Here is a 14,782-nt window from a genome sequence, read left to right as displayed (position 1 = left end):
GGCAGGCAGCAAGGGTGTGGGTGGTGATGGGTGTTTGATACATGGCACCACTTTCCAAAGGCCCGGAGGGTGGGCTGCAGCTGTGGATGAAAGTGTGTGGCAGAAACAGAGTGTGTCTGTGACTGTGTGAGTGAGAGAAAGAAAGGACTATTTAAAGACAGCCTGAGAGACGTGTCAGGTTAAGAAACATTTCAAGTAAAACTAGATGTTCTAGACAAACTTTTCACACACAGTATTTGTGTTTTGCCACTCACCTGCCACTTTCAGCCCAGTTTGAGAGGTGTGTGTGATTGGGGAAGTGACTCCCACAGGTGGGTTTCTTCCTTTCTTCAACACATTTCCTTGACCCAGGGTTTGAGGTTTTCTCAGCTCACCCTTCCCACCTTCTGGCCCCTCCCCTTGCGGCCGGGTTTTCTTCCATTTATTAGCGGATTCGGACTTGAGGCTTCCTGTATCGTAGATGCTGCTGCCCTGGCTCTTGCGGCTGGGTTTGTTATCATCGGAGTCCCAGGACAGACCGCTCTCCACTAGAGATCTCTTCTCTGCATCTGTACGCATCTAGAGTAGAGAAGAGACAGACGCATGCTTTGAGACACTGCGTCAAAAAAAGTCTGGATAGCCAGCACGTGCAGTCTGACCAACAGAACACGTACACAGCAATTACTTTCCCTATCTAGCAGGTTTGAGTCATTTGTGCTGCCAATTTTACGCTTCTGAGGCTCATCTATGAGCGTTTTGATCGTCTGAAAGCTGGTTTGGAAAAGAAATATATATAAAAAACCCACATTTGCGTCATGTCACACTTTTAAATATGAAGAAAAAAATAAGAGACAACAACATGGTTTTAAATGTAAAGACAGTAAAATGAAAAAATAGATCCCACAAAATAGAGTAAAGATGCCTCACAAGCTAAATCTATTCAGAAAACTGCACATGGATAATTGGCCCCAGTGCATGGCCTGTCGTGCTTTTTACATGTATCTACATGTAACTGTCATGTTTCTGGTCTTCAGATATGTACCACGGCCCTGCAGCTTTCTAGCAGTCAGACTGGATATTAAACTCACACGGTTCTCTACCCTAAAGCCTGTGTAGTGTCCATTTGAGCCTATGTGTAAAGAACTGATGATAGAAAAATCTGCTGTGTGTGGAATCATATCAAGCTACACTTTCACATTTGAACTATTATATGCATTTTGGCAGTTGTTACATGTTTTTAGGTAGTTTTGGTGGACAATGTAACACATAACACACACCTGGAGGCAACTGTTGTTATGATTTGGTGCTGTGTAATAAATATGAATAAAACTGAAGAGTAAGTTAAACATTAAACCCAAGTTGACACCAGTTTTAAAGAACCTTACTCCTTTACCTAGTCCTTCAGACTAAACCTCCTCTTGCAACTACTGTGAAAAATAGGCTTGGTACACTGGAGTGAAGGACCTCTTAAAAGGTGCATTACTGGTTGCAAAAAGGAGAAATGTGACGAGATCCACACACTCCGCCTCATCTTAAAGCCCTTTGAGCAGACAGTGCACAACTCCGTCAACCCAACGACATATGGATGTCTCGTCTCCTCCGTCTAAATCCTATTGTAAGCTCTGTTTAAAAACTTCAAAAGGAGAAGTGGACTGAGACGGCTGGAACAGAAACCGCTAAAAACAAAAACCCCAAAACATATCTACACAAAGAAAGTGGACAACACTGCGTGACTATAAGAATGTCAAATGTCAAACTAAAGGACACGTGGAAACCAGGCCATTGTAAAACCAAGGTCTATTGTGGGTGAAGGTTTATGCGTTTACACAAAGACAACAGCACTTTTTACAGATTATTCTCCCGCTGCAGGAGGTCGCCAGTTGCACAACGGATTAGAAAGTGTGTTTGTGTGAGAGAGAGTGTGTTTGGGACATTGCACCTGATTCTCATGAGGACTCATGCTGAATTCCATTTTTTATTAAAACCAATAGACCCCATGGGCAGGTTTGCATGACACGAGGAGGAGCTCGGCCTGACTGTGTGTTGTATACACACACGTGTGTATCCTGTTTGAAAGACCTCGCTGATAAAACACCGTCATTTCCTCACACACATTCCTTGTTTATTGAAAGATGGGGTAGTGCGGGTGAGATACACATCTGGTCAGATAGCTGTGACCAAATGATTAACAGACAAACAGGCAGACAGTGAGGCACACAGGAGCATGCACAAATACACAAAGGCATGAGGAAAAACTGCATTAACTTGAGGTCTTGTTCCAGGTTTTTCTACTACCTACATATAACTCTGCACAGTCTTTCTTTGTGCCCCCTTTCCTAGATTATCTTTCTCTACCGCCCCCATGCCTCTGCTCAGGATGTTATACAATATGTAGGAGGGAGATGAGGGATGGATTTGCCTTTGTCTTTAAGGAAATTAAAAACAACAGCAACAAACAAGGACAGGATGCAGTGATGGAGAGGAGACGGGGAGACAGAGAAATGGGACACAAAGACCAAGAGAAACGCATCAGCTGAGAATGCAGAGAAGGCACGGAGCATGTGCATTATACAATGTGGGGTGCATGACGATGGGTGATGGCTGGTTGCCATGGTAATGATGCCATGGGGTGTAATGGTTGCTATGACTCTTGCAATTAGGCGTGGAGGGAGGCGCCCCGGTTCTTCCGCCTCGCTGGCCCGGATGCAGGACTGCAGATGGCCCTGCTTGTATGTGTGTGTATGTGCAGATGGCTTCGCTTTAGACCTGTCCTACAGTATATGGGTAAAGACAAAGCCTCTGCTCTCAGCATCCCTGCACTTTGGTTGCTATGGTTACACTGATTCCCTCTGTCTCACTCGCTGTCTCGCTCCCTCTAAAAACCCACCACTTCAGTCACATAAACCACACTGCGGAGGTGTGACCTAAATCAGACACTCGGGGACACACACACACACACACACACACACACACACACACACACACACACTTGGAACCCATATAGCTACAGATGGATCTTGACAAACTCAGCCAGGCTGTAAACAGGATTTTAAGCAGAGGTCATTGGTCCCAAATGCTTCCAATAAATTCTAAGGACTGCAGCAAACATACAGCATATAAATGCATAGCATGAACAACCACGATCACTCACAACAGTTACTTCTACCTCCAAGCTGAATATACCACTGAACTAAGCCACAACTACAGAATCGGCTCGATCCAGTGGATTTCAAATCGTAGCTAGCAATGAGCATCTTACTATTTTAGCTCATAATTTGAGTACAATACTTAAAAGATTTTTAGAATACCTAAAATTATTACAGATTAGTACACTAGCTAGTTGTTGGTTAGCCTAAAAGAAAGGACACATTTAATAGGTTGTCTTTTTCCACCCAAACTGAATTTGACACTCCTCCACTAGTTGAACATGTTCCTAATGTATCTGAAAAATTCAGCTTTTAACAAGTGAGCGCTTCTTAAGCTCAAACATTTCTGAAAATATACACATCTTCATATATATGTAATGAAAAGAGAGACGCCACGGAGCAGTGCAGTGTGTTTGCGGCAAACTTTGATTGCTGCAGATGTGACAGATATTATGGGCGTGTGCAGAATAACTAATCAGGCTTTGTCTGTGATGCCAGGGTCCTGCTGCCTGCGTGTGTGTGTGTGTGTGTGTGTGTGTGTGTGTGTGTGTGTGTGTGTGTGTCCTCTGTACACTGACAAAGTGTGTGCATTCAATACCTTTGTGGATTAACAGCTTAATCAATACTACTGTAATCAGTGCACGCACTTCTTATCCGTCTGTGTCAAACAGTTGCGCGTCTCTATTTTGTGTGTTTGTGTGTCACTCACCACAATGCTTGAGTTTCTGCGGGAGCCAATGGGAGTGGTAGGAAGAGAGTTGAGAGTGGGACTTGTGTTGAACTCTTCAGAGCTCAGGTTGTCTGAACCGTCACTCAGTCCACTGCTGATGGAGCTGCTCTCATCCCAACTAGAAGAGATCATGACAAGGAAAATATGTCAGCTAACATTAATGTGTAAAGTAATTCCCTTCTTAAATGCTTAAAATAAAAAGAGAAGAGGATCTGGATTTCCTAGCGTACAGCAACAGTAAACATAAAAGTCATATAAAAACTGTTTTAAAGACAATATTTGCAGACACTTTGAAAATAGCTCCAGTAAAGGATTCAATAGTTTTTACATGAAATAACCGTATGAAGCCATATGTAAGAAGAGAAAAATGAACCCTGTCTCTTCTAAATATATATAATAAACATCAATTTTGTAATGTTAAAACAGACGGGGTTTATTTCTACTGTCTTGCACTTTAAAATATGCGTCACTTTTCTTTTTTACCACAAGTTGTCCTGACATTTTTAGGTGACTTTCATTCTAAACGAGCACAGCTGCTGTGCTTGTGAACAGTGTGATAAAGGAGCCCATCATCTAAAGACACCATCATCTGTGATCATTTCATCATCGTTACAAAAGCTTTTCTTTATTAAGTGCAAGTCTGTGACTGTGCTACAATAACTAGGTTAAACGCTGCGCTCCTATTTTTGTTTCACAAATGTGGGCTGGTCTCCTTCACCTGGTCAGCCAGAGTTTAAGTCCCCGAGGCATCAAGCCTCCACTTTTATCAAAGTGTCCTTGATCAAGATAGCAAACCATTCCAAGTCTGTGCGGTGGTTTACGGTCTGCCCCTGTAGGGCCAATCATGTATCATACATTCAACAGAAAGAAAGCAATCGGTGTCAGTTCACTGGTGTCGCCTTGAATCCATTTATCGCATCAACTACCAAAGCTCCATCAGCTCGGTTACCACCTGAGGTTGGGCTCATTCAGCTCTGTGTCTCATAATTTGTCTTTTGATTAAATGTTCAGAGCGACAGAAACCTTATTTAGAGCACCGTCTGCTCTAAATACCCAACTTTTGCACTGAAACATTTGGCAAACTGAAATCTGGAGCACTCGTCATCACATCATCTCAACCCACACACACAAAAATAGCACTGAAGAAGATGCATGCACCCACGAGTGCATACAGGACTGCATCAGAAATATGAAGTCCCCTGTCAGAAATCTACCTCGCTGTCTCTTTTCCCAGTGAAAAGCCTTCCTGTGTGACAGAGAGGTTGTGGGTGGTTCTTGCTTTATTTAGGTCTAATAAAAAAAATCCACAAACATCCAACTTTAAAGTTATTTCAACTTCAGATAATGCTGACACTATGAGTTTCACGTACGTGAGATACAATTGAATCGGCAGCTTATAGATTCATGTGCTCGTATACATGAATAGGCCATGTTTAGGAAGTATACGGGTTCGATTTTTCCTCTTATTAAGGTCAATAAGTAAGACTGATGTCATGTAATAACGTAAAACAAGTTAAGTGGGCAGTGATGGGCTAACAAGGACAGATATAACGGGGTGCAGGGGTGGTGTAGGCAAAGGAAGCGGTATGATCCTTCCAGTTGGGTGCCTGTATGGGTCACACTGTACCCTCAGGGAGATGGTGGTGGGGGTGAGAGGGAGTGGGGCAAAATGGAAAGCCCTCCCCGTCTGGCCCGTGGATATCTTGGATACAAAGAAAAGCAGATCAGATTTTCCAGTGAGAGTGGCTGTCATGCTGCTGTCTATATGCCGCTGTAAGATTAAGGGCAAGTTTAAGATTGAGTCAGACACATCCAGAGATCTGGCCGATACTTTGTGGCTCGATGGGAAACGCAGCAAAACCAAAGCAAATGTTACTGTTAAGAAAACAGAAAGAAAGAAACAACAATGCACTGATGGGTTTTGGTGCATTTTCACATTTAAAAGCATTTTATGGCACTTATATTTCTAATTTTAGTGACAACTCCAAGTATTCCACTTCACCTGTTCACACATATTCAAACAGCACTTCATTCTATGCACTTAAGTGCTTTATCTATATTGCATCCACCCCCACGGCCAACTGAGAATCACCAAATAATCTAACAGCTCAGAACGTGGGAGGAGGCCGGGGGAAAGCATGCAGGCAGAAAACCAGCCTGAGAATCTGCTTGCTGTGAGGCAACTCAGGCAACCCTGTGCCACCCAGGACGTCTAATTTTGATTCAGATGTTATTTGAGATGAATTTGTACAGAGATTGTATATATTCTTCCTTTTTTTTTTTTAAATAATAAGAAAAAAAGAAAACTTATTGGACTATCAAACTGCCAAATTTTGCACAAAAATTTATGTTTCCCTTTGCACAAGACAACATTTAAAAAAAAGTGGAACAGTCTTCCAGATGTTAGCCACAGACCTTTGTGCTCTCCTCGTTGTGGACTGCACGCAGGCCAAGCCACGCTGTTGTACAAATTTCAACTCATCTGACAGCAGAAAAGTTTTCCACTTAGCCACAGTCCATTTTGAAACAGCTTTGGTGCTTGTGGATTTGGCATTTGTGGATTGCACGGCAGACTGTATTCACAGTGATTTCTGGAAGTGCTCCTGAGGCCATACACTGACTTTCAGCCCTGTCCTTTGCCTGCAGCGATTTCTCCAGATTCTGATTCTTTAATGATATTATGTACCGTAGATGAGATATTCAGTCTTCTGTAAGAACACATAGTTTATGGTAGACTCTTGGCCCATCTTTGCTTCTGAGGAACTCTGCCTCTCTAAGGTCTTTTTATAACCAGTCATGTTACTGACTTGTTACCAATTAACTGCAAAATGTTCCTCCAGGAAATCAAGGTATTAAAAAAAGCTCACTGCTGAAACGCAAACATTTTTAGATAGACAGCTGTGGTTAACCATCTGTAGCTCTCAGGAAACGCTAGGCTGTCCTTCATATCCCATTATTCGCTTCAAGCTATCGGCTTGTCCACCAGTGCTTCACTGAAAGATAACACACCTCTATGGTGAATAATTCAGACGTGCCAGAAAACAGAACAAACACAGCCAGCGCTGGGTTTGGTGTCACTCAGCTGACAGATATGGAAATACAAACCCACAGAAAAGAGAGGCAAGGTCAGAGGTTGAACTTTACCAAAAGCATTCATTAAATGCACTATATGCAGTGTAGAAGTAAATAAAATTTGAAGCTGATGATTTAATTTAAAAAAGAAGAAGTTTTATCTTGATTGTGGAAAGTTACAAGCTGCTGAAAAATGAAACTTTCAACTCTATAACAGGTATTAACAGAGACTCTCTACTGAAAGCTTTTCTTTACGATGCCAAAAATAAAAGACACACACACACACACACGCCTACCTATATCTATCTCTAGTTATAGATATGAAACATTTTTTTATTTCCAAGTCAAAACTAAGTAGCTGCACCTCTCTCTCTTTTTAAAAGTTCAATGTAATGAAACCTGAACTTGAAAAGAGCGGTCTGAAATACAAAGACACTCCAAGAGAAGTGGGTAAAGTGGCGTGTGCAGAGAGAAGAAAGAACTGAAAGGACACGTATAAAAGACAGGGCCTTTAGTGGAAAGAGAAGAGCTGTTAATGCTTAAAACTTCCTCAGCTTCTCAGGACATGATGCACTCAGTGAAGAGGATCATCTCACACTCATAATCTTTCCTCCCTCCGCCTTATCTTTGTACATTCACCATCAGCAGCTGCAGAGACTGAGGGATATTAGCACCCCCTTCATTTACATCAACACTTTTACAGATTAGTGCTGAGCAGGAAGCGCTGCTTTAGTCATGCCACTTGCCTGTAACGGCTCTTTTTATTTTAATTATCTGTTAACTACAGTTAACTATGTTCCTCTCACAAGCAAGGTAACACTAGAAATGTTACAATTTCCACCAATATGTAACAAATGATAACTCTTAGTATGCTTATATAAAACCGAATGAATGCAAGAATGGCGATGTCTCGCCTATTACGCTAAAGAAATTTGGCTTTTTGTGACTTCCAAACTGATCCCAGGCTTCAAGAACACAGCTGGTGGGAAGCACAGTGGTCAAGATATTGAACAATGGTATCCTGCAACAGTAACACTGTGAGCAAAATGAATATCAATGCTGATTCAATTAGGCTGCAATAAATGTCTATTAAGTTGAGTTGTGCTTGATTAAGCTCCTTCTTCACCTCCACCTGACAATTTGAGTCATGTGCAAGCCAAAGCACCGGGCAGAGTCACGACTACATCACATGGACACGCTGTGCACGTCCTCTCGAGCCAGCTGTGGTTTCCTGCTGTACTCACCCTGACAGGAGAAGCCACAGTGAGGCACTCTGCAGCCTGTGGTCTGTCCAGAGAAATGTTATCATCTTCTGTAAAGCGAGAACTTTTCAAGCATTTACAGTCATTTAAATGGTTTGGATATTTGTCTGTCATGTGCTGCATAAATAAAAGTCATGGTGGTCACTGTAAACAACATCCTCCTTTCACAGAAACATGATTTCTTTGTGCCTCGTATTCTGCATAGATGACCGGCACACCCACACAAACACTAAGCCTCACAAGCTATCAAGAGAATAGCTGAATAGTTGCTGCTGAGTTAAATAGCCAGCTTTTATTAAGAGGCTTCTGCATCCCCCCTCCCACACACACACCCACCCTTGAACCCCTCTATTCAGACTATGGAGCTAATTGCTCTCATCTCTATGTGAATGGTCTTTTTTGCTGCTCCTTATAAGAGCTTTGCACTCTCTTCCCCTGGTCTCATCTCCTGTCCCACTCATTTGTCCGCTATCTTGAGTGAGAGGAGGAGGAAAACAAGTCTTTGGCTGTTTTTAAGAGCAGTGCTTGCTGGGAGTTGAAGTCCCGACAGAGCCAACAGAAATGGTGCGATGTTAAGGTTTTCATCTCGATAAATATTTGCCGATCCTGTGTCGGGAGCAGCTAAACTTTAATTTTTGACTTTGCTGCTTTGTCTGCAGTAGTTCAGCTGCACTCAGCACCAAAGCAAACAGCAAGTCGACAACAAAATGCCGTTATCTAATTACACTGCAACAAAAGCAGACATTACACTGAAGAAGCAACGTGAAAGTATTATGAATGCTTCGTACTGTCAATGTAGCCGATAAATAAAAAGCAGCGAGGCCCATTGGGAGCTGGAGGGAAGTGTCTAACAAACCAGCCGGACCACATTTTAGCAGATAAGATAAGGAGACAGGAATCAGTTGGAAGGTGTCAGCTTGGGAAAAGAACACAAAAATGACTCAAGAGCTTATGACTAATACAACACAGATGCAGTTTGAATATAATGGTTCAACTTTTTGTTCCCTCATGGGGTTAAACACGTCTTATCCAGGGTGATATTTGCACACTGTCTCCACCGCTTGTGTAAATGCATGGAAAATGTTTCCGCAGTCCTTCGGTGGACTGGAACTTTCCATTCCTATTAAAAATGAACAGAGTCACATGTCAGAACCCAAAATGGCTAAATCAGACCTGTTCTTGGTCAAAGTGATGCATTTTCAGACAAATGGAAAGTGGGACACTGCCAGACTGGCACTGGGCAGTCAGCTAAGAAACCAGAGGGGGCAAGCATGAAAGGGCTGTTGAAGGCATTACATTCTCTAAAGTTTAAATATGTGAGGCTATGACTGATGAGCGATGGTAACTGGGCGTGATGCTTTGCCCGTGCGTCTCTCTCTGTGCAGCTCAGAGTTGGAAGATACAGGTCAGATCAGCCTGAAGAGCAGGAGCAGCAGGTGTAGGTTCATAAAGTTAGACAGACAAAAGCTGACGAGAAAAAGAAAAGGATTAACCCAGAAGAGAACAAGCTATTCATCATTAGCAGCTCACTGTCTGCTGTGGCATCCGGTACAGTTTGTGTCTGTACAAGTTAAACAGGACATGTTAAACCCAACTGACTGTTTTCGCACAAATACCCACAATCAAACTAGTATAAACACATACCCACACACACTGCCGCAAAACACAATGACTCACTTCCAGAAAAACCAGCATGACTGGCCCCACCCAGTGTCAGTGTATCAGCGTTTCATATCTCGAGCGTAGCTACGGTGGCTCTGACCGTGTGAGAAAGAAATCTTAAATGATGGATGGAAGATTCAAGTGTGAGAAATTTTGCAATAAAAATCAGGCTGACTGCATGCATGACCTGCCACCAAAGATGTGACGCTGGGAATCTACCTGATAAGAGGAAAAAAGGAAGACTGTGGTTGCTGTGCACAGATGGCCTACAATATGTGTCCCTGGACCACTTCAGCAGCTTATCACCAGGAAACAAGCGCGCACACACATACACACACACACACACACACACAGATCTGTGAAGTACCTTACTGGAACAAAGCATATCATAGCCCGGCAGTACAATAATAATTTTCCAACAGAAAGAGCTTTAAAAAGCACAGACTGAGAGCACAGATTCATCTTGGCTGGCTTAACCTTTAAAACACTCGACGGACTACAAAGGTTCCTAACATGCTGCGTTTGCCATCGGATAATCCATCACTGCAGCACCATATAGGGCCATAAAGACTTCGCTCTGCAGGCAAGGCTCTTACTATAGCCTGACAGCTTCAAGATCCTCTGACACATAAAGCCATACAGATTTAGCATGGCGTGAATATCCACTCATTACAGACATGCTGTAGCTTCACATTACCAATAATTCTACTCAAGATGCAGTCTTACTGGTTATTGCACTAGTTACCTTTATTAATGATAAGCCATCTGCTGCATTCTGGAGTCATGCTATGTTCTTATAAAAGAAGCCCTACATGCCACGTGATGTCCTGACATTACCTCGTACCTATAAATAAAACGCCTCTGCCATTTTTTAACAATGTCATGTTGTTGTCTGGGAGTTGAGGCACTTGTAAAGTAATTAACAATAAATCTGTCATTAAAAGTGGCTTTTAATTAGCTGCTGAGTGCAGGTTCTCCGTTGTGTTGTAGTGTTAAACACTCACAGTAAGTCACTGACAAGACCCAATTAAAAACTAGATTGTGCAAGCAGCCCGTCTTTGGCTAAATACTGAATAGAGAAAGTAAGTCTCCAGTATTATTTATCATTTCCTCTTTGTCCTGTTTTCATGATGTGGAGTGGCATACTGTGTGTGTGATAGCTGCTTGGACACACGCATCCACATAGACAAAGAAACTGCAGTATCTGGGCTTTAAAGGGGATTACAGAACAGGCTGGAGTTAATGAGCTCATAATTACTGCTAATTCCATGCACCACCAGGATCAGAGCAAGCCAGAGGTCTCAGCTAAAGGTACACATATATATCTCTATCTATCTATATGCGTGTGTGTGTGTCTGTGTGTGACCATGGAAAGAAATAGGAGGTCACATCCCTAAATGGCCAATGCAGAAGAGGAATCCTTTTATGCCTTTGACAGGCATAAAGCTGACAGCAATGGCCAAAGGGGTTAGGACACACACACACACACACACACACACACACACACACACACACACACACACACACTAAACTGGCACTACTGCCTGACTGGAGCTTGAACTAGCTGTCAGATGTGCGTGGTGGTAGCCAGTAAAGTCTCTGATCTACTGAGGGTTGAACAAAGACAGCCTGGGTGTGTGTTACTGTCTCAAGGTGTGTCTGTGTATAAAAGGTTTTTGAGCTACATCAATATTTTACAGTCAGAAAGGATTTTATCAGGATTTATTCCGTTTGTTTCTTTGTCGTTTGGATTAGAAAGTTATGAAGGTGGAATGTTATAGGGTGTGACTCGACTTAGAAGTAACCCCTGGACTTGATCCAGATCTGAATCTCGATGTGTGTATTTTTGGAAGCATTCTTTAACATTTTAATATAAAGCAAATTGATCCAGAGATTCAATTATGGATGGTTTGGAGAGATTTTTGAGCTTTGGCAAAGGCAGGCACTCTCAGACTGCTATTGTTTTTCCTTGCAAAGATGAGGGACACATTCTACAAATGCTTGGATGTTCTGGATGGAAAAGGCTCGGGAAAAGCGATTGGAAGCATCAGAAATCCTTCCCCATGAATTTTTCTTTTCTTTTTTCCCCTGAGTGTAGGGAGGTGGAGATGGATGGACAGAAACAGTTTAAAAAAGGGGGAACTGCTTCAGCAAAATCCTCCTCAGACAGCAAATGTATCTCTGCATCTCGTCTGTCCATATGACCTCCCCAGAATGGATAAAGTTTTCTCAGAGTTCAACACACTGCATTTGAGAGTTGAGCTGGCTCTGCACTTTTTCAGCCCTGGTGAAATAAAACAGGACATTTGAAACAGTAGATAGCTTCAACCTTCATATACGGCTAAGAAGAATAAAAAAAAAAAATCGTGTGACTGCTCATGTTGAAACCGACAGGGTCATCTTGAGCTCCTCGTGCTATCAGCCCCAAAAAGGAAAAGAGTAGGAGCTAGGAGAAGTGTGAAGATGATTCCTTGAAAGGCAAGAGATCAACTATTGTCTGTCATCTCCTTAGTCGTCCTACACAGGGTTAAAAAAGGAACATTACTGGACCTGCGTCTGAAAAAAGTGGCTTTAGGGATTTGAATGCAGTGCAGATAAAAACAGTGCACTGACTAATTGAAACATATTTCATATAACTGCTCAGCAAGAATGGGGGGAAGTTTAAACAACTTCTCCCCAAAATGTTCTTGTGTTCCTCATGTAGAGAGCGGAACAAAAGGGGTCAGAGAGTGTTGAACGCGAGCTTTCTTTTGACCAAATAACCTCTGACCGTCCTTCTCTTCTTCACAAGACAACAGGAAGCAAAAGAGGGACAGCACTCCTGGGATAAGGTGGCCTTTTAAATCACCTTCATAAGTAGTTCAGTCTGGGGTGCAGTGTGGAGCACTTCCCAGCCCCAACTGAATGGCTGAGAACCAGGGAGGAGCTCATAAGGGGAACCCCAGCACGCAGAGGCCCAGGACAGGGGTTGGATCCTGGGGTAGAATTACCTCTGGCCTCCCTCCAGACATGTCAGCTGACTTAACGGCTGTGAAATAACGGCGCACGGGGATGTTTTGGTTTGAAATAGGGGGACTAGTGAGAGAGCGGAAGGGAAGGCAACGGAGGAAGAGAAGGAGAGGGTGGTACTACTTTTGAATGAAGCACGCTTCCTACAGGTTGCTCTTAACTTGAAGCAGCTGTGCAAAAGATGGTGCCACAGACATGAGCAGAAAGCACAAACACATACATGCAAAAGCATTTCCACTGGCAACTGCCCTCTGATCAACGGAAAATATTGTCAAGTAACACAGCATGGAGGAACTTAAACCAGGCAACAGACAAGAAGAAGAGCTAAAACAACTCAAACCTGCCAGAAACAAAAGCACTGACAACAAACACTGAAATATGATACCTGCTAACCGTTGGTTCTGGGAAGGGACAACACTGCACAAACAGTGATAGCAACTGAGAAACCGCATAGTGAAAGTTTGGTATTCATTTACAGAAAGTGTGATAAGATCAAATGTCTGCAGCGCTACCTAAAAGTGTTAAAACCATCCTGCTACAATGTCAGGACTGAGGAAAAGTCTCGAGCCACCCGTCATTTCTTTACATTGTGCTGGAAAAATGGAAGAAGGCTGTAGTGATTTACTGAAATGTGTAAACTTGCATAGAGAAACAGCAGCGTTTGTACATTTCTAACAAGCTTTAGAGCCAGTGTTTATTCTCCAACACAGTATGAAATCTCTTGGGCAGGCTTCCTTGTCCCTTCTCGTCAGTTCTCCAGGCTTCTTGAAGAACATTCAAAGCTCTTCTTTGGACATTGGCCGCCTTCTGTTTCATTCTCTGTCGAGATGATCCCACACTGCTTCAACAGCGTGAGCACTGGGAAGTTCAATCCATGACTGATAGCGTTCCTCTTTCCAGATGGTGTCGTATGGTGGATCAAAATCTGATGGTATGTTTCTATCAATTTTTCAAGATCTCCACTGGGGTTCATAGATAGCTACAGACACTCACTGTTGCACCTCTCTCCTGACCTCCTCTCTGCATACTGATGTGGATATGAACTAAAACTATCAGATGTGGTTTCATCCCTTTATAAGCCCTGTTACCTCTGATTTTCAGTCCAGTTTTTGTACTTTGGCACACCTCAGCCTTTTCTCCCAGTTGACCTTCTTGAAGAATGGGTTTTTGACAGCCACACTTCCGCTGAGATCATTTCTAATGAGGCTTTGCGATACTGTTCTTCTACTGTAGATATTGTTGAGCCTGCCATTTCTTCTTTTGTCCTCCACTTGTCCAGTTTCCTCAGAGGTTTTATGCACACACTACATACCATGCCAAGATATGCCTGTCCAAGAGCTGTCTGTGTAGAGATGTGTAGACACAAAACTGGTTCATCTCTTGGGTTACGAGCATCATTTATGACTGATCAATTCATAGGCCAGTCTTAACTTGCTTATCAAATAAAGCAACATGCCTCTGAAAATGTCTGGTATAAGGACTGGACTGAAAATGAGTGACAAAGCAGCTAATGTCAAAGAAAACAACTTAAACAAGCATGAAGAATTATTGCTGCAATGAGACGGGCTTCAAGATGTTTGAAAAGTCACACATATGTAGGAACTACGATGTCAGCGTGATATGAGTCTGTGTTCAAGTGAAAAAGGATTGTGTCTCAACAGGGTTACCAATGCCTCAGCCAGAACAATTGGTACAGATTTCCAAGTAAATTTTCAGAGGGCCTCTACACAAGAAGCAATCCTATTTAAAATATATTCTTCCTCCTCTGCCTACATTGTCCTGGGTCGTCAGATAAAGGATGAAGCTCTCTTCAAGCTTTTCAGTTAATTCGATAACTGAAACATTAACTGAAAATGGACAGAGAGAAAGAAGGGGAGCAAAAAGTGAGTCAAATATGCTTCATAACTTCTGTTCACAGTGAG

General features: G+C 42.7%; 1 protein-coding gene across 5 annotated transcripts in view; it reads right to left on the bottom strand.

The window, feature by feature from the left end:
- The window catches only part of nav1a (neuron navigator 1a), a 91,654-nt gene that overhangs the window by 17,001 nt on the left and 59,871 nt on the right, over positions 1-14,782 (bottom strand). For all 5 annotated transcript variants that reach the window (XM_005732518.1, XM_013910700.1, XM_005732516.1 and 2 more), the window contains 2 exons: positions 3,835-3,973; positions 255-558 (listed from right to left, as the gene is read on the bottom strand). In XM_005732518.1, the coding sequence (XP_005732575.1) occupies positions 255-558; positions 3,835-3,973 (443 nt within the window). The remainder of the gene's footprint in view (positions 1-254; positions 559-3,834; positions 3,974-14,782) is intronic.

Source organism: Pundamilia nyererei, unplaced genomic scaffold (assembly GCF_000239375.1).
Source record: "Pundamilia nyererei isolate P.nyererei 1_Seehausen unplaced genomic scaffold, PunNye1.0 scaffold00047, whole genome shotgun sequence".
NCBI classification, from domain to species: domain Eukaryota; kingdom Metazoa; phylum Chordata; class Actinopteri; order Cichliformes; family Cichlidae; genus Pundamilia; species Pundamilia nyererei.
This window is presented reverse-complemented; position numbering and strand designations above follow the sequence as displayed.